Consider the following 22,614-nt stretch of genomic DNA (forward strand, 5'->3'; position numbering starts at 1 on the left):
ATATTATATTATGTCATGCTTCATTATGTCATTTAACATTAATATCTAATGTTGAGTTTGAAACAGCTGTAAAGTGGCAAGTAGCACTCCCCAAAACACTCAAATAAATAATACACAGGAGTGCAACTCAGTCTATGAAAAGTGTGTTAATGCCCAAAGTAGACATGCAAATCAAAGCTGGTAAGCAGACTCCACACCACTGTTTGTACCTAACAGCTGGATGCTCTGGTTTATGGTAACACTCAAAGCATAGTATCATACCATAACATATTAAGCGTGACGTACTACATAGAGAAACAAGGCTGTTCTCTCCCTTCCTACCCTGTTTGTCGGGCATCCACCTCTGCCTTTCACACAGTCTAATGTAAACAGACTGCATGGGGAGTTCAGTGCACATTTTATCACCATAGATGATCATGCATTACTAAACTTGGATATCCTACTCCTAAGTATGGCACCACCCTGCGTCACCGAAGAACTACAATAAAGTCTAGTAGGGCATAGCATGACATGACACAGACTCTGGGCCTCATTAAGAGTTGGGCAGTGCGGCAAAAGTGCGCCACTAACACAGTTACTGGTGCATTACCACGCTGCCCAAATATGAGTTTGGCAGTAAGGTGAAGGAAAAACCTCCAACAAGAAGCTGGAGGTAATTCCGCCACCTTACCATCCAAAATTGGCCAATTAGGCAGTATTACCACTGGCAGTAATACTGCCAAAATCCCCCATGGAGTCCTATGGACTCCAACTACCACCACTTCTAATCCGGCAGTAATACCGCCGGACCAAATGGCAGTATCAGTAATACAGTTTGGTGGTATCTTGGCGGATTTACAGCCGAGATACCATCAAGCTTATGCTCTGGCCGAGAGGCGATCGGTGCAGGCATTGTCCTGCATTCATTTAAGAGGGATTGATCCCTTTAAACAAAGCATTCAACAGGTGTTTTGGCAATTGGAAGCCGGATTTTGAAGCAAAAGGCACACTCTATAGAAATTGTGCACAGCGAATAGACCACAAATATTAGCACACCTGCTGCAGATGAATAACACAATCTATTGTGACTAAGACCAGGCTGCTATTACAGTGCACTCGGACATCTGTCAAATAACTAGTCCAAGAGAGGGAGACTAATAACCAAGTGTGAGGCCTTGAAAACGACCTGTGGTCGAAACACGTGTCGCCTGTCTACTACATAAAGAATTAAAGAGACATTACTTAACCGATCATTGGAGTTACTCTAAATGGCATTTGAGTTGATTTCAGTGAACTCTGGTTTGAGCGCGAGATACCTTCCCAAATCCAATTTTTCTTCAAGCTTATAGTGAGGCTCAAACTCTTAATAATAGCCTTTGTGACATCAAGGTGCTAGAGTATTTCAATTTGATGTTACTAGTTTGCCCACTCTATTCCCTCACTTTCTCTTAACAACATTGACCTTTACACATTCTATTCTTGCCTATGACACTCCTGGCTCAGGTTTGGCAGTCACAGAATTAACATTCTGGGATTTGAACTGGGGTACAGACATACCTGGGAAAATCAACAACCAACCCTCCATAATTGCTCAAGCACACTCTCAACCCCCTTATGCAGCCAACATTACATTGTGTAAATGTATACATTGACGGGTATACATTGTGTACAGACGTACAATTCTCCAAGTCTGCCTTGGAAACACAATCAAATTATCAAAATATTTCAGGACATATCTGCCTCCTACCTTTTTCACAACTACGGTCCACCTAACGAGACTGATATTCACCCATGATATAACAAAACATGTTGCCCTCGCTGCATCCCTCCCTGCATGTGCTTGTGCAATCATGTCTCACTTTCCCATCCTCTTATTTTCTCCTTGCCAATTTTCTTTTCTCCAGCATTACAAGGTCTGGATATACCTGGTGTGGGCATGGAGCACCACGATAAGTACAAGCGTAGGTGCACTGAAAGAACTGCTGTGGTAACTTTGCAGAGTCCAAAAGCAAATTTTAAAACATAAAATGTGCTAGTATAAGAAGAATATGTAAGTGATAAATCATGTTAAGAAAATATGCCATGTTGTATTTGATATGCCCTAGAGACGTACTGTTGGGCAGATGTCAGCTTGGGCGTCCTTAATAAAAGAAACGCATATGCACTTGTTTAAATGCAGCAGGCCAAAGGATTTCAGATAAAATGTAGGAAAAATGGGATACGGTGGAGAATGTGGAAGTTGGGTTTATTTGTGCATTGCTCTGGTCTTCAGGATTAGCTCATTGTAGCTAAATGGCATGTTTCCACCCCTACCTCTGGTAATAGGGCTGAGTAGGCTACTTCAGGGTACTTCAGGGTAATCGTTCACCCTCCTCGTGGCTCCCTCCTGGTGGCTACCCAAGTGGCCGATGAGTATTACCTTTCCATAGAAACAGACCTACCCATGTGAAAGGCCTACCATGGGACATATTCATTATTGCAGTTGCATTTTAATTACATACGACCAGTGGTTGTTGCTTTTTTATTCCTCATTTTTTTTTCCCACCTCTCAATATGTGGATATATTGTTGTACTTGTGGAGAATTGAGGTCAGGAGAAGCAGTAATGTAACAGCATAGTTGTTGTCTTTGTTCAACAAAAATGGCACTTACTTTCGCACTTTGGCGGTGGCACCCAGCCACTCTTCGTGCATGTTGGCCTTGAGGTGTGACTATACAGCGTTACAAACCCAGTGATGCACTGTACATCAACTGTTTCTCCTTCATTGTAGGTCTCTTGTTTAGGGAGCATTTCTCCATTCTCCAGGGCCAAATAATAACATAGGAATTCTGCGACAAGGAATATGTGATTTAATTTATTAAAAAGCGAACAACTTACAAACACCATTTTTTTAAACTTTCACTAGTATTTCATACTTAACTTTCTAACATAGTATCTTACATATCTTTCTAACATAGTATCTTACATATCTTTCTTACAATATATCCTTTTGAACCCACAATAATATTTAGGATGTAAATGGTGCAATCTTAAGGATGTCAACCTGTGCCACACTAATGATCCCCAATTTGGGTGAAATGTGTATGGGTCTCATTCCGAGTGTGGCAGAGTGGTAAAAAAGTGGCGGTGATAGAATTACCTCCAGTTTTCCCGCCCCACAAACTGAGTTTGGCCTTGAAGTGGAGAATTTACCTCCAGTAGAATGCTAGAGGGAAACCCTCCAACTGATAAATCATCAAAATCAGCAGAATTACAGCTGACAGAACTATTGCGAGTGGTAGTTCTGCCAAAAAGTCCATGGAGTCATAAAAATGGGGATTTACACCACCTACCACCACTTGCAATGCCGTGGTAAACCCATGGGACCAAGTGGGACCAAGTGGCAGTAACAGTATTGTTGTGTTTTTCATCTTTGTCACTCTTGGGTTGATAAAACTATTTATAAAATGTTACTGAACCTACAAGACAAAGTCAATGTCCTGAATGTCCTGAATGAAGCCAAAACGCAAACGTTTCAGTTGATTTGCAAAGACATAAAGCATTGCTGCGTTGCTCTCGTCTGGAGGTGAACTTCCAGTGATGGCTAATTGTAGCTGTGTGGTGTGTGTGAATTATTAGCTGCAAAGACGGTTCTACTCACAAAGCAGGTAGAATCAGTTTGTTGTTTTTCAAACCCGCTGTAATATTAATAATTGTTTAGAAGTTAAAGTGCAATATGCAATACATAAAAGAGTTATATTGTATGGGCTAATGGAATAGCCAACCTGTCAACCTCCAGATGTGTCAGCGTAAAAATCCCATCAGCCCCACCCAGCATAGACGGGTCAGGGATCATGGGAGTTGTAGGCCAAAACATCTGGGGGGCGGGTTGGCTAGACCTTCTAAAAGATGTATAGATTTTGAAGGCTACATGGCTGTTAATTTACAGTTAAATTACAACTGCAGCTTTCTGTGTCAGAACACATGCAACAAGTAAATCACCTCTGTTAGGAGTTGCGATAGGAAAGCCCCAATCATCTCTTTTACGTTGGAGACTCTCGCACGTGTGTGAAAGGTTCAAACAAATATCAAAGATTCAAGAAGGAAAACATTGACATATTTTTCTTCATAAGATAATTCATTGTGACTCTTTCTCTATCTCTAACCAGTCAAAATATATACAAATAACCATTGCCTCAATTTTCAACAAATGAAAAAAAGCTGATTTTACTAAAACCTTAATAATGAAAAGTTGCAGCTGCAGTCAAGATGCACTTTTTTAACTCCAACAGCACATCGGCTTTATTGATAAGAAAGACTGTTAAGATATTCGGTGAAACGCGTACCAACTCGAGTAGGTGTTTTTATATGTGTTTTGAAGAATAACAAGCTTATAACATTATGACAGGATTAAGAAATAATTAGTAACCATGCATGTACAAATAGTTGAAACCTCAAATCCCTAGAAATTCAAGTGGTTTGACTAGGCAGTACTTTAAAGGTTTATCCTAAGTTTATATATATATGAAATTATACTTGGTTCGACCTTGTTTCTATATGCACGCAGGTGAGTAGAAACTTGGGAAAGTCAATGGTTAAAATTTGAATAGGCAGGAGTGGTTCAGGCTTATCCCGGAAGGGAATTGTAGCTGGCATGGCGTAAGTTAGAGTAGAATTAAACATCAAAAAGAGGGCCTAGGAAGAGTTAGGACATTAGAATTCCATTTTGGACAGAGTGGCAGAATACATCTCATGTATTTTGTAGGTGGAGATGAGGGACAAACCAATGAAAAGCTCATATATTTAGTAGTAAGAGAAGTCAAATTCCTGAGAACCACATGTGCACTTAGTATGTAGATGAGAACGTCAAATCACCGGTAACTCCATATGCAATTTGTATGCATAGGAGAAAGCCATAGCACTGATAACCACACATGCATTTAGTATTCAGATCAGAAGAGCAAAGCACTTAGAATCCTATATGCATTTTGTAGGGATCAGAGAAGTTCAAAGTACTGAGAACTATATGTGCATTTTGTAGACTTATAAAAAGACCATAGCACTGGGAACTCTGAGAGCATTTAGTAAACTGATAAGGAGGCTAAATCACTGAGAACCCTAGGTATATTTTGTAGGTGCGGGAGAAGGCAAAAGCAATGAGACTCCCATGTGCATCTGGTAGGAGAAGAGCAAAGCACTGAAACCCCCACATTCCTTTCGTAGATGGCAGCTGAAGGCCAAAATTCTGATAACCCCACATGCATTTAGTGGGTATAGGAGTAGACCAAATCGCTAGGAGCCACAGGTGCATTTTTTAGGCCTAGGAAATGTCCAATGAACTGAGCACTGCACATGAATCTAGCAGCCAGAGGAGAAGGATCACACACTGAGAATCCCCTGTAAGGTTAGTAGGCAGTGGAGAAGAGCAAATACAGTGATACACCTAGGTGCATGTTTTAGGCAGAGCAGAATTCCAAAGCACTCTGAACCGTGTGTACCTTTATTTGGTGTAGGAGAAGGCCAAAGCATTGAGAAACCCAAGTGCATTTTGTAATCTTAGTAGAAGGCCAAACCACTGAGAATCCAATGTGCATTCAGTAGGAGGAGGCGAAGGGCAGCACAGAGCAGTCCAGGTACATTATGGAGGCAGAGGATAAGGCCAAAGCGCTGAGTACTCAACATGCATTGTGTAGCTGCATGACAGCATCAAACCAATGTTAAGCACACTTGCATTTAAATGTTGGAGGAGAAGGCATAGCCCTGATTTCCCCATGCACATTGAATAGGCAGAGAAGAAGGCCAAATCACTGATAACACCACATACAACTGTGGGTGTAGAAAAAGGCAGAAACAGTGTTAGGCACATTTGCATTCAGTAGGTATAGAAGAAGGCCAAAGCACAGAGAACCGCAGGAGCATTTTAAAGATGGGTGAGAAGACCAAAGCACTAAGAAGCCCTTGTGCATTTAGCAATTTAGCAGGTGGAGTGGAGGCAATCACTGAGAACAGAAAGCTGTCACTGTGCACCTCCATTTCCCATCACCCCAGTGGAATGTGTAAACGAGCTGTGGACTTCATATTACTACTGCTCCACTGGGATTCCTCCACCCCCCTAGCTTCCTCAAATGTTTGGAGGCTCCTAAACAGTTAATCTTTCCGTTTTTTTGTTTGGAGGCTCCTAAACAGTTAATCTTTCCGTTTTTTTATTTTTTATTTTTTTATTGGCAGAGGCTTACAGTAAACACACATGTCAAAGAAAAAAAGTACAATTAATACACATAAAGGACTGGATGCGTCCGCAAAGAGATTAGTACATCAAAAGGAAAATAGTCAATTAAGGGACCTCATGGCATTCGAGATCGCTACTATGGGACAGAGGGTGATGCATTCCCTGATGTGCTCTCTTCCCGACCAATAAGGTAACTGCTGAAAGCAGACCATGGGCCTCATTACGACCCTGGCGCTAATGGGTTAACGGCGCCGTAAAAGGCTGCTGCGCCGTTAACCCATTAGCTCCTAATTACGAGGTCCCTTTGCGGGACCCGACCTTAACGGCTGGTCTAGACCAGCCGCTAAAGTAGGGACCCGCAAGGGACCTTCTCGGTAAGTATGGTACCGCAATTTGCGGTACCGTACTTAGCGCCTTTGCCATTCCCATTATGCCCTATGGGGCAAAAATGGGAATGGGGAAGGGCCATGGGGAAATGGGGAAATACCGCCCCGCCAACCTTGGAATGGGGCGGTATTTCCCCATTTCACCATGGCGGACACGATACGATACCGGCACCAACCATGGGCTAATAGCACCATGGTTTAGCGCCGGTATCGTAATGAGGGCCCGTATGTTCTTGGGGCGAGAGTGAGCAGGGAGCATAGTAAGGTATTCTTTGCAATTCCGGGACCAAGTAAGTGCGCTGAGCCACTTCTGAAAGGTCGGGGGGAAGGGGCTCTTCCAACATAGGAGTACACATTTCTTAGCTACCATGCAGCTTATGTTTAAGAATTTAGGCATACGTCTAGTGTCATCAGTATTCCATAGCCCAAACAAAACACCCAGTGGATCAGGATCAATCTCAGTACCAATGATATCAGTGAGCGTCTTCAAGATCCGTTCCCAGAAATCGCCCAGCTTGTTGCATGTCCAGAACATGTGTAAATGGTCTGCACTCTCCGCCCTGCAGCGAGCACAAGTATGTCTGGTGGTACGAGCAAACTTAGAGATTTTGAGAGGAGTGTAATATAACCTGTTAATTTAAACTGCTTGACACAGTAACGGAAATTGAGGGACACTCTATTAGTGTGCGAGCACATTTTTTCCCATAACTGGTCAGAGATTTCAAGGCCCAGTTCATCCTCCCTTTCGGTGCGTGTTTTGGAAGGCTGGGCTGGGTTACCTTTCTATAGCATTTTGTATAAAGAAGAGACGATACCACAGGCGCCACTTGAATTACCAATGTATTCGATCTCTGGGGTGTCGGGGGGGTTCGTCAGGAAAGGTGGGCCATCTGGCGCGGAAGGCAGCACGGAGCCTATAATACTGGAGCATCTCAAGTGCTGACCCAGAGTGGCCCTGCTTCCATGACTGTGGATCAATGAACCTTTCATCCGGAAAGAAATCAGTTAGTGCCTGATACCCCAGAGCCCCCCAGCGTCGGGCCAAGGCTGTGTCGTGTGTGGGTTCCAGTCCAGGGAAGCCCCACACAGGGAGCCATTTATAATAGGGGTAGGATTCCGCAGATGCGTTCTGTAGTCGGCGCAAGGCAAGTAGGGTGGTTCCCACTGGATCAAAGGGGGAGTCTGGCGCGTAATTCTGATGAAATATAAGGGTCATAATGTTAACTTCAGCCACTGCTAAAGTTTCCAGCTTGACATGTGGGCGAGTAAGAGAGCTAGGATACCAGTGAGTGGCATAATGGGCCTGTGCGGCAATCCAATATAGTGTTAGGTCAGGAGCTGTGAATCCCCCCCTATCATAGGAGGCGTCATATTTGACCATTTCTTGCGCACCGCACCAGAGTGCCACAGGAACTGAGCACATAGTTTGTGTAGCCTCACGAAGTATCTTTTCCCAGGCCATATGGGTACGTTACTGAAGATGTAGAGCAGTTTAGGGACCAGAACCATTTTAATGAGGGAGAGTTTCCCAGCGAGTGATAATGGAAGAGAGCGCCACCGCATCAATTTCGACTCAGCAAGTTGCGCTACGGCCAGGTAGTTGTCTGCTAGCAAGGTGGGCTCGGACAGGGACATCCGGACTCCCAAATATCTGATGCCGCTTGGGGACCAGCGTAGTGGATACTCCTAGACAGGTTGCTGAGTGGTATTGGTAAGAGGAAGAATCTCGGACTTGGAATAGTTGATTGTAAATCCCGAGAAAGTGCCCACATGTGTGATGTCGCGTAATATAGGATCAAGATGGGTAGCGGGATCTCTGATGTATAGTAACACATCATCGGCGTATAAGAATATAATCTCGGGGGTGTCTTTCAATCGCACTCCCCTGTGGGAGTGGCGTGCTCTAATATAGTCCGCCATAGGTTCTATCACTAGTGCGGAGAGAATTGGGGATAACGGGCAACCCTGCTGGGTGCCCCTGAACAGTGTAAGAAACGTAGATGTTAGGGAATTGACCGGGACTCTTGCCACTGGAGTGGTGTACAGCAATTTGCTGTATCCAATCATATTGGGGCCAATGCCCATCGTTTCTAGAACCAGCCACGTGTATTTCCATAAGACCATATCGAATGCTTTTTGTGCATCGAGTGTGACCGAAATGGCATTGGAGTCCTGGTCAATTTTAGCCATTACATTGAAAAGCTGCCGGATGTTGTGGGAGGTGGATCTCCCAGGTACAAAGCCCCCTTGGTCCTCGTGAACCAGGTATGTCATGATCGGAAGGAAACGGTTCGCTATCACTTTAGCTAAAATTTTGGTATCTATGTTCATGAGGGAGAGGGCCTGTATGAGCCGCATTCGTCGCTCGGTTTGTCGGGTTTAAGCAACACCATTATGACGGCTTTGCGCAGGGAGGGAGGGAGGACAGGCATACAGAGCAATTCGTCCCAGACTTCCAAAAGTTTGGGAGCGAGGATAGTGACGTGTTCCTGGTAAAATGCGGGCGTGAGTCCGTCCGGACCAGGCACCCTACCCTTAGGGAGGTCTGAAATGGCTTTAACTATCTCATCCAGCAGGATCGGGGAATCCGATTGGTCCCTTGTAGCAGAGGAGATGCATGTTGTGGGGATCTGATCTAGGAGATCTCTCATGTGTTGTTCACTATGCTCAGGGGGTGCGGCGTAGAGTTCTGTGTAGAACTCGGTAAAGATATCCAATATTTGCTGGTCCGACTATCTTGGGACACATGGTTTATCCTTGACAGAGGCAATCTGGGTCTGGTCCTATTCCCCTCTTGTTAACTTTGCTAGTGTTTTCCCAGGCCTTTCACCCTCCCCATACTGTCGTGCAGCTTGTGGGCGACTAAAGTATCGAACTTCTCTCATGGCATGCGTATCAAATGTCTTAAGTTCCTCACTTATCTGTGCGAGTTTGGCAGGCTCAGCAGCTGTTGAACAATCCTGTTCCAGCTCCCGCAGTCTGGCCTCAGAGCGACAAAGCTCGTACCTTATAGTTTTTAGTACTCCCGCCTTCCTAGATATGGAGATCCCTCTAACATATGCTTTAAAAGCATCCCAGCGGACACCAGCAGTAGTATCCTGGAGGGAGTTGCATTCAAAAAAGTTCTCGATGTCCGTAAGTATGTCAGCTCTAAATACAATGTCTAGGAGAGCAGCGGACTTGAAATGCCACGTGTTAAAAGTAGGTACGGGTGTTCCCAGTTCCACCGACAGAATGATTGGGGCGTGGTCAGACAGCCTACGGGTATCTGTGCTCCACTTATCCTTCCCATCAAGCCACTGGACACCAACAAAAAGATCAATTCTGGAAGAACTATCGTGAACAGATGAATAATAAGTATATTCGCGTAGCTGAGGGTGAAGGACCCTCCAAACATCACGGATGTCAAGTGTTGCACTGTGCATGTGCAATCTGGTGCTGTGCGTGATAAGGTTCTGGATGCAGTTCCCGTCCTATCTAAGTTGGCGTCAAGTATCAGGTTCATGTCACCACCCCAAATGATCTGGATCCCAACATAGCCCAAAGGTATAGAGGCAATAGTATCAACAAAATCTGGGGTATCTACATTAGGACCATAAGTGTTCACAAGAAGGTATTCCCTGTTCACCATTGTACAGTGTAAGACAATATACCTGCCTTCGGAGTCTATGTAGCTCTTGTGGAGTGCAAATTTGATAGATTTATGGATCAATGTCTGCACACCTCTGGCCTGTGTGGAGAACGTATGGAATCTGTTAGGCCCCCAGGATTGTGCAATGCTCGATGCAAGTCGGCCCCGGGATTGCGTCTTTTACAGCATGAGTATCTTAATGCTGTGTCTATGGGCGTATGCCATGATTTTGCGGGACTTGGTATAATTACTCAACCCACGGACATTCCAGGATATTACATTTATGGACATTTCATTGGTCTAGGGTACTTAATATGTCCCAGTGCATATCTATGGATCAAACTGTTACCATTGAGACGCCCTATCATGATGTGAAGTGCCGTTCTGCCTCTGCCATTTTTAATAGAACTTCCCAAAACAACACCTCCACCCTCCATCACCAACCCGTTGCAGCTGGCATTGTCCCCACCCACCCACCACCCACAAATCCCAATAACCCCCCCCCAAAAAGGTGTCAGTAGGCCAGTCCCAACGTGGAACGACCGCACTGTTGGCCCAACAGGGGCCTACACCTAACAAGACCTCCAAAGTAGCCATTGCAACCGCAGTGGGGTGCGCTATTTCCGTGCAACCAACTAAAAAGGAGTATTGAAGTACCGGAGAGGTACATAAGGCCGGCAGTATAAATCCTTAGGGCCCAGTGTCATCATTCCGATGTATACGGCAGCAGGGAACAGAACTAAAGCAGCCACAAATATGGCCCACAAATTCCAATTAGCATTTTAAAAAACAAAGCACATTAGTAGGTAGAAGTATAAGCTAGTGTCACATTTTGACTTGTACAACATTTGTCGGGAGATACCCATAGTAGACCATGTATCAAGGAGTGCCCCAGCTCAGTGCGCCCTGCTCACGTGTGGTGAGGAACAAATAAATCAGATACTGCTATCAACTCAATAGCTAAAGGATACTGGATACCAAAATGTTAGGGAAACTGAGAGCGACCAAAGTTCAGCTCAGTCATTATCCATAAGGTCTACAGCCGATTGTCAAGCAGTATGTGTGCCTCAATAAACTTCACTGCTTCGTCAGGGACCGTGAAGAAGTAGAGTTTTCCTTTGAAGGTGAACTTCAGTCATGCCGGGAACTGTATTGCATAGGAGATGTTCCGTTCCCGCAGCATTTTCTTCACTCCAAGAAACTGGCGCCTCTCCTGCTGTACTCCCACGGAGAAGTCGGGGAAGATCCTGATTATGTGGGAGTCAAGGCGCAGCTCCCCTTTTTCACGTGCCAGGTGGAGGATAAGATCTCTGTCTTTGTAGCTGAGTATTTTAGCAATAACAGGCCTGGGGAAATCTCTCGGTTTGGGACGTGGCGATAGGGCTCGGTGGGCTCGCTCCACGGTGAAGAAGGGGGACAAAGCGGGTTTGTGTCAAGGAGTTCCCACCTTCTCACCTGGATCCGGTGTTTGCCGGTGTCTTCGATCGCTGCCATCTTGCGAACGCTCCTGGTCTTGAACAGCGCTGCTCGAGTCTCGTCTGGTTCCAGGTTGCGTTTAGTTCCGGGATCGCAGAGTCCAGGAATCCGGGAGACTGGGAAAGGCTAGAAATGCCCGGAACCAGGAAGGGGGAAAGGGGCAGTAGTGGGTAATAGCACTGGGACAAAGGAAACAATACCGCGAACTACGAATACACGTCTGGGCTACTCTGCAATAGCATTGAGACGCGCGGAGCCGCGGAAGGCGTGGTCTATAAATAGATCACGTCGTGCTCAGTGCATGGAGCGAGCAAGGGCTACAGCTCTGAATGGCCATGTTGGAAGTAGTACGGAATGTAAGCCCCGTTGAGACAAGGACCAGGAGGTCCAAAAGGGGCGTGATCTGAAGTTCATGACAGCATGCCTCCTCCGAAGGCCTTTCCCTCCAGGTTTGCCCGGGTGTATTAGGTGAAATCTTCTGAGCAACCGAGGAGCCTTGATATTTGAAATAGGTTCCCAGGTCCTTTCGCTAGGAGGATATCCTTTCCCCTCCACTAGGTATTGAAGATGGCCCCGCTTATACCTGGAGTCACAAATCCGGAACACCTCATATTCCAGTTGGTTGTCAACCAGTAGAGGAGGTGGTCTACTGGATTTTCGAGAGGATTGAATGTAGGGTTTCAATAGGGATGTGTGAAAAACTGGATGAATTCTTTTCCAGGAGTCAGGTAGCTTGATTCGATATGAGACAAGATTGATAATCTCCTTGATGGGAAATGGACCAGAGTAGTGGGGAGCCAGCTTGTTTGGTCGTAAGTGTCGGGGAAGTAGTTTTGATGACAACCACACTCGGTCACCGACCGTATAGGAAGGACCTGGTCTTCTCTTGGAATCCGCATACCTCTTGGTCTGTGATCTGGCTTTCTCTAAGTGTTCTTTAGCCTCCCGGTGAATGTTGATAAGAGTTTCGATCCAGGAGTCAACAGTAGGCACTGGTGTAGGGTAAGGAAGAACCGAGGGTAAGACCGATGGATGGAACCCCTGGCTACAATAAAAGGGGCTGGTCTGTAGCGCTGAGTGTTCGGAGTTGTTGTAAGCGAATTCCGCAACGGGTATCAGGAGAGACCAGTCATCCTGGACCTTGGTGGCGAAACATCAGAGATATTTTTCCAGGGTCTGATTTGCACGTTCTGTGGCTCCTTTGGTTTGGGGGTGATATCCTGAAGAGAGGGCACGTTGGATTCCTAGTACCCGACAGAGGTGTTTCTAGAATTGTGAAATGTATTGGGGACCCCGGTCAGATATGATCTTGGAAGGAAGCCCATGTAGCCGGAATATGTGTTCCAGAAATATTCCAGCTAGCTCTGAAGAGGAGGGTAGTTTCATCAGTGGCGTAAAATGGGCCATATGGGTAAACAAATCTATGGTGACCATGATGGTAGTATATCCTCGGGAAGGTGGTAACTCCACTATGAAGTCTGTAGCGATGATTTCCCATGGTTTAGAGGGTAGAGTGGGCTGCAGAAGAAGACCCGCCGGTCTTTTGTTATCATTTTTATTTTGGGCACAGGTTATACAAGCCTGGATGTATTGCTGTACGTCAGACTTCATTTTAGGCCACCAGAACTGTCTCTGTATAAGACGGAGGGTGTTGGTGATACCTTGGTTCCCGGAATGGAGTGTGTCATGACAAAGGTTTATTATTCTTTGCTGTAAGTTCCGTGTAGGAATGAGTAGTGCATTGTCCTTGAATAAGTAGCCTTCCTTGGCTCTTAATTTCCAGAGATTTCATGTTGAAATGTCCTTCCATAATTCCGAGGATTGAGTTTGCGATCGGACTTCTTCCAGGAGATCAACTGCTTGGGCTACGAAGATCGTGGGAGAGAACATTTTAGGAAATGCCTTATCTTCAGTGGTCACGTAGTCAGGATGGCGAGACAAGGCATCAGCGATCAGGTTCTGTGATCCAGGGACATGGGTAATGTGGAACTGATACTGGGCAAAAAAGTAGGCCCAACTTGCCTGACGACTGTTCCTGCACTCCAATGACTGTAGAATCTGAAGGTTTTGATGATCAGTACAGACTTGGACAGGATGTCTGGCTCCCAGAAGTAGGTGTCGCCATTCAGTGAAGGCTTGGCGAATGGCTAAGAGTTCCTTTTCTAGGACGGAGTAGTGCGTTTCACTAGGAGTTAAGATTCTTGACAGATAAGCAACGGGGTGTTCCAAATCGTCCTCCATCTTCTGCTTCAACACTGCTCCTATAGCGTAATTAGAGGCATCCGTTTCCACTAAAAAGGGTCAACTTGTATCAGGTTGAGCCAAAATGGGAGCTTGTGTGAACTCAGTCTTTAAACGCTGAAATGCAGTTTCTTGTAATGTTGACCAGACAAATGGGGTGTCCTTCTTTAGCAGAGCCACTATGGGTTGTACTATCTCGGAAAAGGTGGCTATGAACTTCCGGTAGAAATTGGCTAGTCCTAGGAAGGATTGGATTTGTTTCACGGACGTGGGAGTAGGCCAGGCGAGAATGGCCTTTACTTTTGAAGGGTCCATGCCAATCCCCTCTGGACTAAGGATAAATCCCAGATAGTGCACAGAGGTAACGTGAAGCAAACATTTTTCAGGCTTGGCTAAGAGGTGATGTTCCCGGAGTCTTTGTAAAACTGCCTTAACATGTCCTTCATGCTTCAGAGGGTCTTTGGAAAAAATCAATATGTCGTCCAGATAGACAATGACGAAGAGAAACAACATATCAGAGAACACCCTATCCATAAAAAGTTGGAATACTGCTGGGGCATTGGCTAGTCCAAAGGGCATGACCAGGTACTCGTAGTAACCAAAGGGTGTTCTGAAGGCGGTCTTCCACTCGTCTCCTTCCCGGATACGGATCAAATGGTAGGCACCCCTGAGATCCAATTTGGTGAATATTACGGCTCCTCTCACAGCTTCCAGGATATCCGAGATCAGGGGCAGTGGGTACCGATCCTTGAGGGTGCATTGATTTAAGCCTCTATAGTCGAGGCAAGGTCTGAGTCCCTTGGTATCCTTCTTGGGAACGAAGAACAATGAAGCACCCGCTGGAGACTTCGAGGGTCTTATGGTGCCGTTTTCAAGATTAGTGTCTAGGTATTCCCGAAGGGCCTTTTTCTCGGGTTCGGAAAGAATGAACATTCTGCCGAAAGGAATTACGGCTGAGGGATCCGTATCTATGGCACAGTCTTCGGGCTGTGAGGGGGTAAGGCCTGGACTATGGCAGTAGAAAATACATCAGCATATCCCTGATAGGCCTCTGGAACTTGTATGACATTGGAAACCATGAGTGGTGTTTCTTGGTCTCTTGGTAGTTCTTTAGGAGTTACCGAGGAGGGATCCAGGGATAGACAGTGGGACATGTGTATAGGCGCGTTACAAATACCATATCATATCATATCATAACATACAGAACTCTGAGCCCAGGAATAATGATCCTGTTGTCCAATTGATATACGAATTGTGCTTTTGTAACCAGGGCATACCCAAAACCATGGGGTAATGGGCTGACTTAATGATGTCGAATGTAATCCGCTCTTGATGATGGTTTATGGAAAGTTGGATCTCTTTTTAGTCTGCAGGCTTATGGGTCCTGAAGAGAGGGGTCTTCCGTCAACTGCTTCCACCGGCTGCATGGTGTTTCGTGTCTCGTACGGAATATGATGACCAACAACCCAGTCTTGATCAATGAAAATTCCCATAGCTCCGCAGTCCACCAAGGCCAGAATGGGATAGGGCTTGTCTTTGGAGGGCGACAGGAAGGCCTGTAGTATCACCAAACTGTTTTGTCCAGGAGAGTTCAATGATGGAATTGATGTGGAGCAAACATCTCTCTCCCGAATCTCTGCTCCATTTAAGATCGGGAGCTGGCGTTTCCCGAACGCCGAGGAGGTGACAGAGGACATTCCCTGACCAAATGTTTGTCTGAAGCACAATACATACACAAACCCGTATGGATCCTTCTCAATCTTTCTTGAGGTGTATGGGTCCACGAAAGGCTCCAATTTGCATGGGTTCAGGTTCTGGGACTGGACTTGGGTTTGCATCCGTTCTGGCTGTGCTCTCAAAGGACGTCTTGGGTGGGTTTCCCTTGGATTTCTTCCTTTCAGCCTTCCTTTCCTGGATGCGAAAGTCTATTTGCAAGGCCAGGTCCATTAGTGCTTGGAATGAATTTGGTCTGGCCACCCTGGACAATTCATCCTTGATCTCATCGTTTAGGTCTCTCCTGAACAGGGTAAAACTAGCCTCAGAGGACCAGTCTGCTTCCTTAGCCAATTGTTTAAATCTGGTCACATAAGTGAGCATATCTTGGGAGCCCTGTTGAAAGTCCAGCAAGCGTTCTTGGGCAATATAGACCTGCTCTGGACGGTCAAACATGCCTTTAAGGGCCTGTATGAACCCATCGTAGTCGTCTAGGAGGGCATCGCCGGAGTTAACAAGCGGTGTTGCCCAAGTTAAGGCGTTGCCGGAAAGGTGGGATATGATGAAACCCACCTTAGCCCTAGGAGTCGAGAAATAATAGGGCTTAAGGTAAAGTGGACCAGGCATGAATCCAGGAATCCGCGAAGTGTTTTTGCGGAACCATCATACTTGTCAACAATACCGCCCAACAGGGCACCCTCCTTTGTAGCAGAATCCCGGGACAAGACCAATTGTTTGAGCGCAGCGTTTTCGGCCTTAAGACTTTGAACCTCGGTTGATAATTCTTGCATGCATCGCATTAAGTCCTGCACGGCGGCTTCCATCTCGTTTTTAGGTTCGATCGGGTGTCGTCTCAAACTGTCAAGGAGTTCCCCCCTTCTCACCTGGGTCCGGTGTTTACCGGTGTCTTCGATCGCTGCCTTCTTGCGAACGCTCCTGGTCTTGAACAGCGCTGCTCGAGTCTCGCCTGGTTCCAGGTTGCGTTTAGTTCCGGGATCGCGGAGTCCAGGAATCCGGGAGACTGGGAAAGGCTAGAAATGCCTGGAACCAGGAAGGGGGAAAGGGACAGGAGTGGGTAATAGCACTGGGACAAAGGAAACAATACCGCGAGCTACGAACACACGTCTGGGCTACTCTGCAATAGCATTGAGACGCGCGGAGCCGCAGAAGGCGTGGTCTATAAATAGATCACTCCGTGCTCAGTGCATGGAGCGAGCAAGGGCTACAGCTCTGAACGGCCATGTTGGAAGTAGTACGGAATGTAAGCCCCGTTGAGACAAGGACCAGGAGGTCCAAAAGGGGCGTGATCTGAAGTTCATGACAGTTTGTCTAGAAGCTTTTTTAGTAGGTCCTCGACTGCCAGCTCCATGCGACCCTTGAGAGCATTTTCTGGAATACCTATTATACATATATTGTTCCTGCGCGATCTGGATTCTAAATCATCGCACTTAGCCTTGACGAGTTTCATGTCGTGGGTGAGGGAGACAACCGTATCCCGGAGGGTGTGTAGGCCATCTTCATTAGCACTAATTCTAGATTCCGCTTCAGTAATTCTGGTTCCAGCGTGATCTATTTGAGTTTTAAGTGATGCGACATTGGCGTTTATATCGTCCAATTTTTCATGAAAAGCAGCAAAGGTCTTGGCCATAGATTCCATCATTGCTGTGAGATCGAAGGCCGGAGTGCCTGGGGACGAGGCAGGCTCTTCCTGATTGGATGATGCATGGCCCGGATCAGATCTAGGTGGTACTTTGGTAAACGTATCCATGCCGCCCGATTTGTTGGCACCCCGCGATTTGTTAGACATTTTAATGCAGTCGGGCGTGTGATAGAGTCCAGATGATTGATGTTTGGGTGACGGGTCTGTTCCCACAGCCCTAATGAGGGCCAGAAAGTATTAGGCAGTAACCGCAAGGGTGAGGAAGGATCAGAGTGGGGGCACTGAATCACAGCAGCAGCAGACAAGAGGTAGCCTGTTGGATATGCGGCTCCTGGGCTTAAAGAAATGCGTAGGGATGGGGGCGTTAGTAAGCTGGTATAGCCAAGGCAGTGATCTGAAATCTAAACATGTAGTAGTGTGGATAAAACAGGTCACAGGCAGCGCGTGAGGCTGGGGCCAGAGTAACACCACGTGTGCGTTGTCTCCTTCGTATATTGCAGGGCAAGTACAGTTCCAGTGGTTAAGTGAATGTTAGCGAGAATTCTCATAAATGGCTAATTTCCCTTACCTACTGAGTCCCTCAGCAGCTTTGCTGGATTTCAAGGGTTTATTTTTTTTCACCTGTAAAGAGTGTGAGCCTTTTTCCCACTCTTATATGAATTTTGCTGTGTGTATTTCTACTTTTTGTGTGATCTTGGGCACTGGAGCCTCACCTACTCCAGGGCACCATATATTACATGTGTGTTACACAGCACCTTCAGTGCCGTGACACAGGGTTGTCTTTTTGACTTCCCACTGACTCCATTTTCTGGGGCTGACTACTGTCCCCCAGAAAAGATAAAGTTGCCATTAACTTTATAATAGTCACTTTAACCACAGAACCAGTACACCCCATCTTGCATGGAGTATTGGAAAGAGTTAATTCTTATCCATTTTTGTCTGTGTCTCTTGGAGCATTGTTTCACTCCCTTTACACTAAGACTTGGCTGGTAGCAGTGGTATCTACCCTATTTTTTATACCGCAGTTATCTTAAATAACCATGGTATCCATTTAGGCTATTATATTAGCCTCAAACATAAACCTGCTTGACCATATATGTTTTATTATGGTTCCGGCTGGGTTTCTTTTTGTAAATGTCTTTCTCGTGTTTTACTCTGCGCGCCAAACCAGGTTTGGTCCCTTTGTTTGCCGCCTTTTCGCGGGCTTCTGCACAGAAGCCCTTCTTAAGGCGCCTGAAAATCTGGGTAGGCAGGATGTGAGGGAGGGGCCTTAGGACCCCTGCCAAGGGTACCCATGGTGACCCAAGTCGCACTCCTGTTTGAATGGCTGGGTGACTGTCCTTGCCAGGACAGCCACCCTGCTGTGTGATTGACAGCCAGGCTGTATGAATGGGGGAAAACTGCATAAAAAGCAGATCTCTGGGACTGGAAGAGCAGAGTCTCCACTGGAACCGAAGAAACTACGAGGAGCTGATGCAAGAGGACCCCTACCCCTACAATGACTGAACCGCCCGGTGAAGCCCTGCTGCAGGTCCGAATCTTCACAATCCAACGACAGAGAAGATCCTCCAGGAAACTTCTCCTCTTGAGCTGGTGGGACCAACCAGTTCGCCCAAACTACAAGCCAGGACCTCTCCTCTGGTCGAATTCGCTGTACAGAGCTACAGTGGGCCAGATAGCCAGGAAGGCCGGACCCTGCTTGGGTTTTAAGGAGCGCACCTTTTATTTGTGGACTTGCTTTGCTGATGGTTTCTTCCCTGGGTAGTGCAGGACCCTCCAGTCTTCCTACTTCTGATCAGTCCAACAGTCGCTTCAGGAACCGTGAGCCTGCAGGAACTACCAGGAACGTCTGCCTCAGCTACAGCTCCCTCTCCGGTTTAAGGTACTGTGCAAATCCGGTTGTTCGTTTCGTTCAGCCGCGGTGAAAGTGTTTGAAATCTTTCTCCAATCTAAGGGCTTGTCCTTCTCTTCTCTTTGAACTAACTTTTCTACCAACCAACCTAGTCCGGAATCCGTGGCACGAACTTTACCGCGAACTACACTGAACTGTATTATCTTGAGCAAAAGACTTTTGAACCATTGACTTTGGCCCTAAGCCTTTTCTATCTGATTTTATCATTGTAATATCTCTTGTTCAATTGCCGTGAGTACTTACCTGTTGGTGTGATTCAATTTCTGTTAACTTCTGTCTTTCCCCTCCCTTTTAAATTGCTGGAGTGCCATTTTGCTCCCACTTCCTTTTGTGAGCTTAACTTGTCTGGAATTTAAGGGAAGTGGTGTGGTTTATTAAGAGTGTGATTTTTAGACTGCTTATAATAGTGTAATGTTATACAACTGAAGAGTGAAATAAATGTATATTCTTTTACTTGAAAACCTTGAGTAAGTGTTTGCCTGAATCAAAGCAATTGCTGTCCTTTGTGTAATTATTTGATACTGTTCACTTACTCTTGAGATAAGTCTGGCTGCTCAGCCACTGCAACCACTTTAACTGTGTAGTACAGGCTTGTACCAAAGGTGAAATTGTACTGTCACTTGTAGTCTTAATTGTGTGTGGTGTTCCCAAAGGGTACTGCATATAATTCTGCCTAACACTGGTGTACAGCGGTGAGGATCAAAGTATAGTAATTACACTTAAAGTGCTGCTATTACCTTGGATCAACTAACCACAAGGCTAACATCACTAAAAAGCAATATTAATCATGTCTGATATGGAAAGCTACTGTCAGGAGATCCTCCTGAGTTACATTGCTGATAATTAAGAAACATGTGTAAAGAAAGGAAACTCTCTGTTAAAGGCAAAACGTCTGAATTGATTGAAAAATTGTTAAAGAGTCCAAGTCTAGGGAGTGGGTCTGAAATGCCTGACTCCTAAGCAAATGTGGAAGGGATTGAGGATGATAATTTATCTCTTACTGATGAATTGGAAGAGGTACATGTGTCTCCTAATGTAGGTCACGCTGCTCCCTTGCCTGCTCAGCAGCCTCAACCCTTGTCCACTGGCACCCCTACAGGTCCTAGAATCAGCCCTGAATTCATTGCTCTAGAGAAAATGAGGCTTGGACTGGAATTCAAACGTTTAAATGCTCAAACTGAACAAAAACATCAAGAACTGAAACTCAGAGAAATGGAGTTGAACCATGAACTAGAAATGAAAAGATTGTCTCTTGAAAATGTTTCTCTCCCAGAGTCCTCTAGGTCTTCCAGTCCTAAGAGACCCTGTATGTCTAAAGAAATTGTGGGTATGTATGAGGTTAAGCTTGATATTTTGGATTGCTTGGCAATGTTTGAGTATAACCATGGTATTCAAAGTTTTACAGGGAATCAATTGCTTCCCTGGCTCTTCTCTAGGCTACCCACTGTTGCATCTGATGTTGTGATGGAGTTGGGGGAGGTGGATAGAATGGATTATGAGTGTGTGAACCTAGCTTTAATTGCTAGATTCGGGAAGACCCCTTCCCAGTACCTTAAGAAGTTTAGGACCCTCAAAAAGCTGATGGTACCCCTTGGGCTAACTGCATATGTGACTGTTTGAAAAACTTAGATGGTTGGATTAAGGGTTACAGAGTAAACACTTATGAAGGAATGAGAAAGCTTTTAATGTTGGAGTCTATTTTTGATGTCTGCTCGCCTGAGCTCAGACAGCACTTGGCTGATTCTAAGGAGATAGATCCAAAGAAGCTAGCTAAGGCTGCTGACTTGTGGGTTGCCAACAGGGCTACTCACAAGGATTCTGGGGATACTCAGAAAAAGGATGAGGGGAAACAGCCAAAGAAAGACAACAAAGAAAATTCTAATACCTCCAATCCAAAAGAGGGCCACAAACAACAACATAAGGATAAACCACAAGGGAAACCAAATCAGGCTAGTGCACCATCTGGACCCAAACCAGATGGAGATCAGAACAAACCCCCATTCATCAAGACATTTGGGAAATGTTATGTTTGTGGGTCAACTGACTATGTGAAAGGGGATCCCAGATGCAAGGGTAAACCTTCAGGGGTCCACACTGTCTCCTTAGCCTTCTCCCCAGAGGAAGAAATACCTATGGCAAGTGGAAACTTTCACCTACTGGGTGATGAACCCATGAGAGTCTCAGCTAGTGTTTCTTTAGTGTCCCTGGGCTTGTGGGAACAACAGAACTTAGATGTCTATAATTCCATCCCAGATAATACTAAAGAGTATTACAAAGATAGTGTTCTTGTGAATGGTCAGGAAACCCCTGCCATCAGAGACACTGGCGCCAGCATAACTGTGGTGGATGAATCATTTTTCAAGGTGGAGGATGTTGCTAAGGCACCCACACACCTCACCAAGTTAGCTGGAGGCCCTGTGCAAATGCTTCCCCAGTTACCAGCTCGCATCCAGTGTAATGATATGACTGTCAAAATACCTGTTAGTGTGCAGAGTGAAGTGCCTGGGAGAGTCCTGTTGGGTAATGACCTGAAAACTCTTGGAGTTGTTTCAATCACCTCCAGGCCTCCCAGCAAGAGGAAACAGGAGATCACTAGGTCTGCAAGGGAGAGAACCTTGAGAGGCTCTCCAGAGGAGTTGATAGAGGAAACTATCAGTCCCACTCTACAGGAGTTGCACACTGCTATATCTAAGAAAACAGAGGCAAAGGGGAAACCCAAGACCTCCAGGAAAAAGACAGACAGTACCCCTGTGCTACCAACAAGGACATCACCGAGATTGTCCAAGATGACACCTGTGATCCCTCCACCTGCTGAGGCAGAGTGTGAGGTGCAACCTTGTGTGGTTGAGCCAGTTTCTGAAGAATCAGATCTGGAAGAAGACACTGTCTTAGTTGGGGATCTTGACCGTGTTGACCATCCTGAGCTGCAGTCTTTACTGGCAGAAGGTGGACCCGACAGGGCACACTTCAGTAAAGGACAGAGAGAGTGTCCTACTCTTGAAGGTCTTCGACAACAGGTGCTAACCAACTTGATGGGCAAGAAGTTGGAAAGCACAGGTTAAGCTGGGAAGATGGCCTCTTCTACAGTGAACCGACTGATTCTACCCCTGGGGAGTGCAAAAGACTTGTAGTGCCCCTTGCTAACAGACTCCTGTTCCTACAGCTAGCCCACGAGATACCTTTGGCAGGTCACTTGAGTCTCAAAAAGACCAAGGAAAGGCTCTCTCTCTACTTCTACTGGCCTAAGATGGGTTCAGAAGTTGAAACATTCTGTAGGAGCTGTCACACTTGCCAAACGTCTGGCAAGAGTGGAGCCAAGAATGTGGCACCCCTGGTGCCTCTCCCAGTGGTGGGAGTTCCTTTTGAGAGGGTGGGCATTGACATTGTCGGTCCCCTTGACCCTCTCAC

The 22,614-nt window shown here is 46.0% G+C and overlaps 1 protein-coding gene across 3 annotated transcripts in view; it reads right to left on the reverse strand.

Moving 5' to 3' along the window:
* Positions 1-22,614, reverse strand: part of LOC138537982 (coagulation factor XIII B chain-like) — a 1,433,866-nt gene that overhangs the window by 1,078,011 nt on the left and 333,241 nt on the right. For 2 of the 3 annotated variants that reach the window (XM_069641495.1, XM_069641494.1), the window contains one exon: positions 2,631-2,807. The exons of the other annotated variant lie outside the window; for it this stretch is intronic. In XM_069641495.1, the coding sequence (XP_069497596.1) occupies positions 2,631-2,807 (177 nt within the window). The remainder of the gene's footprint in view (positions 1-2,630; positions 2,808-22,614) is intronic. 3 annotated transcript variants of the gene reach the window in all.

Source organism: Ambystoma mexicanum, chromosome 1q (assembly GCF_040938575.1).
Source record: "Ambystoma mexicanum isolate Mex_15411 chromosome 1q, UKY_AmexF1_1, whole genome shotgun sequence".
In the NCBI taxonomy this organism is placed as follows: domain Eukaryota; kingdom Metazoa; phylum Chordata; class Amphibia; order Caudata; family Ambystomatidae; genus Ambystoma; species Ambystoma mexicanum.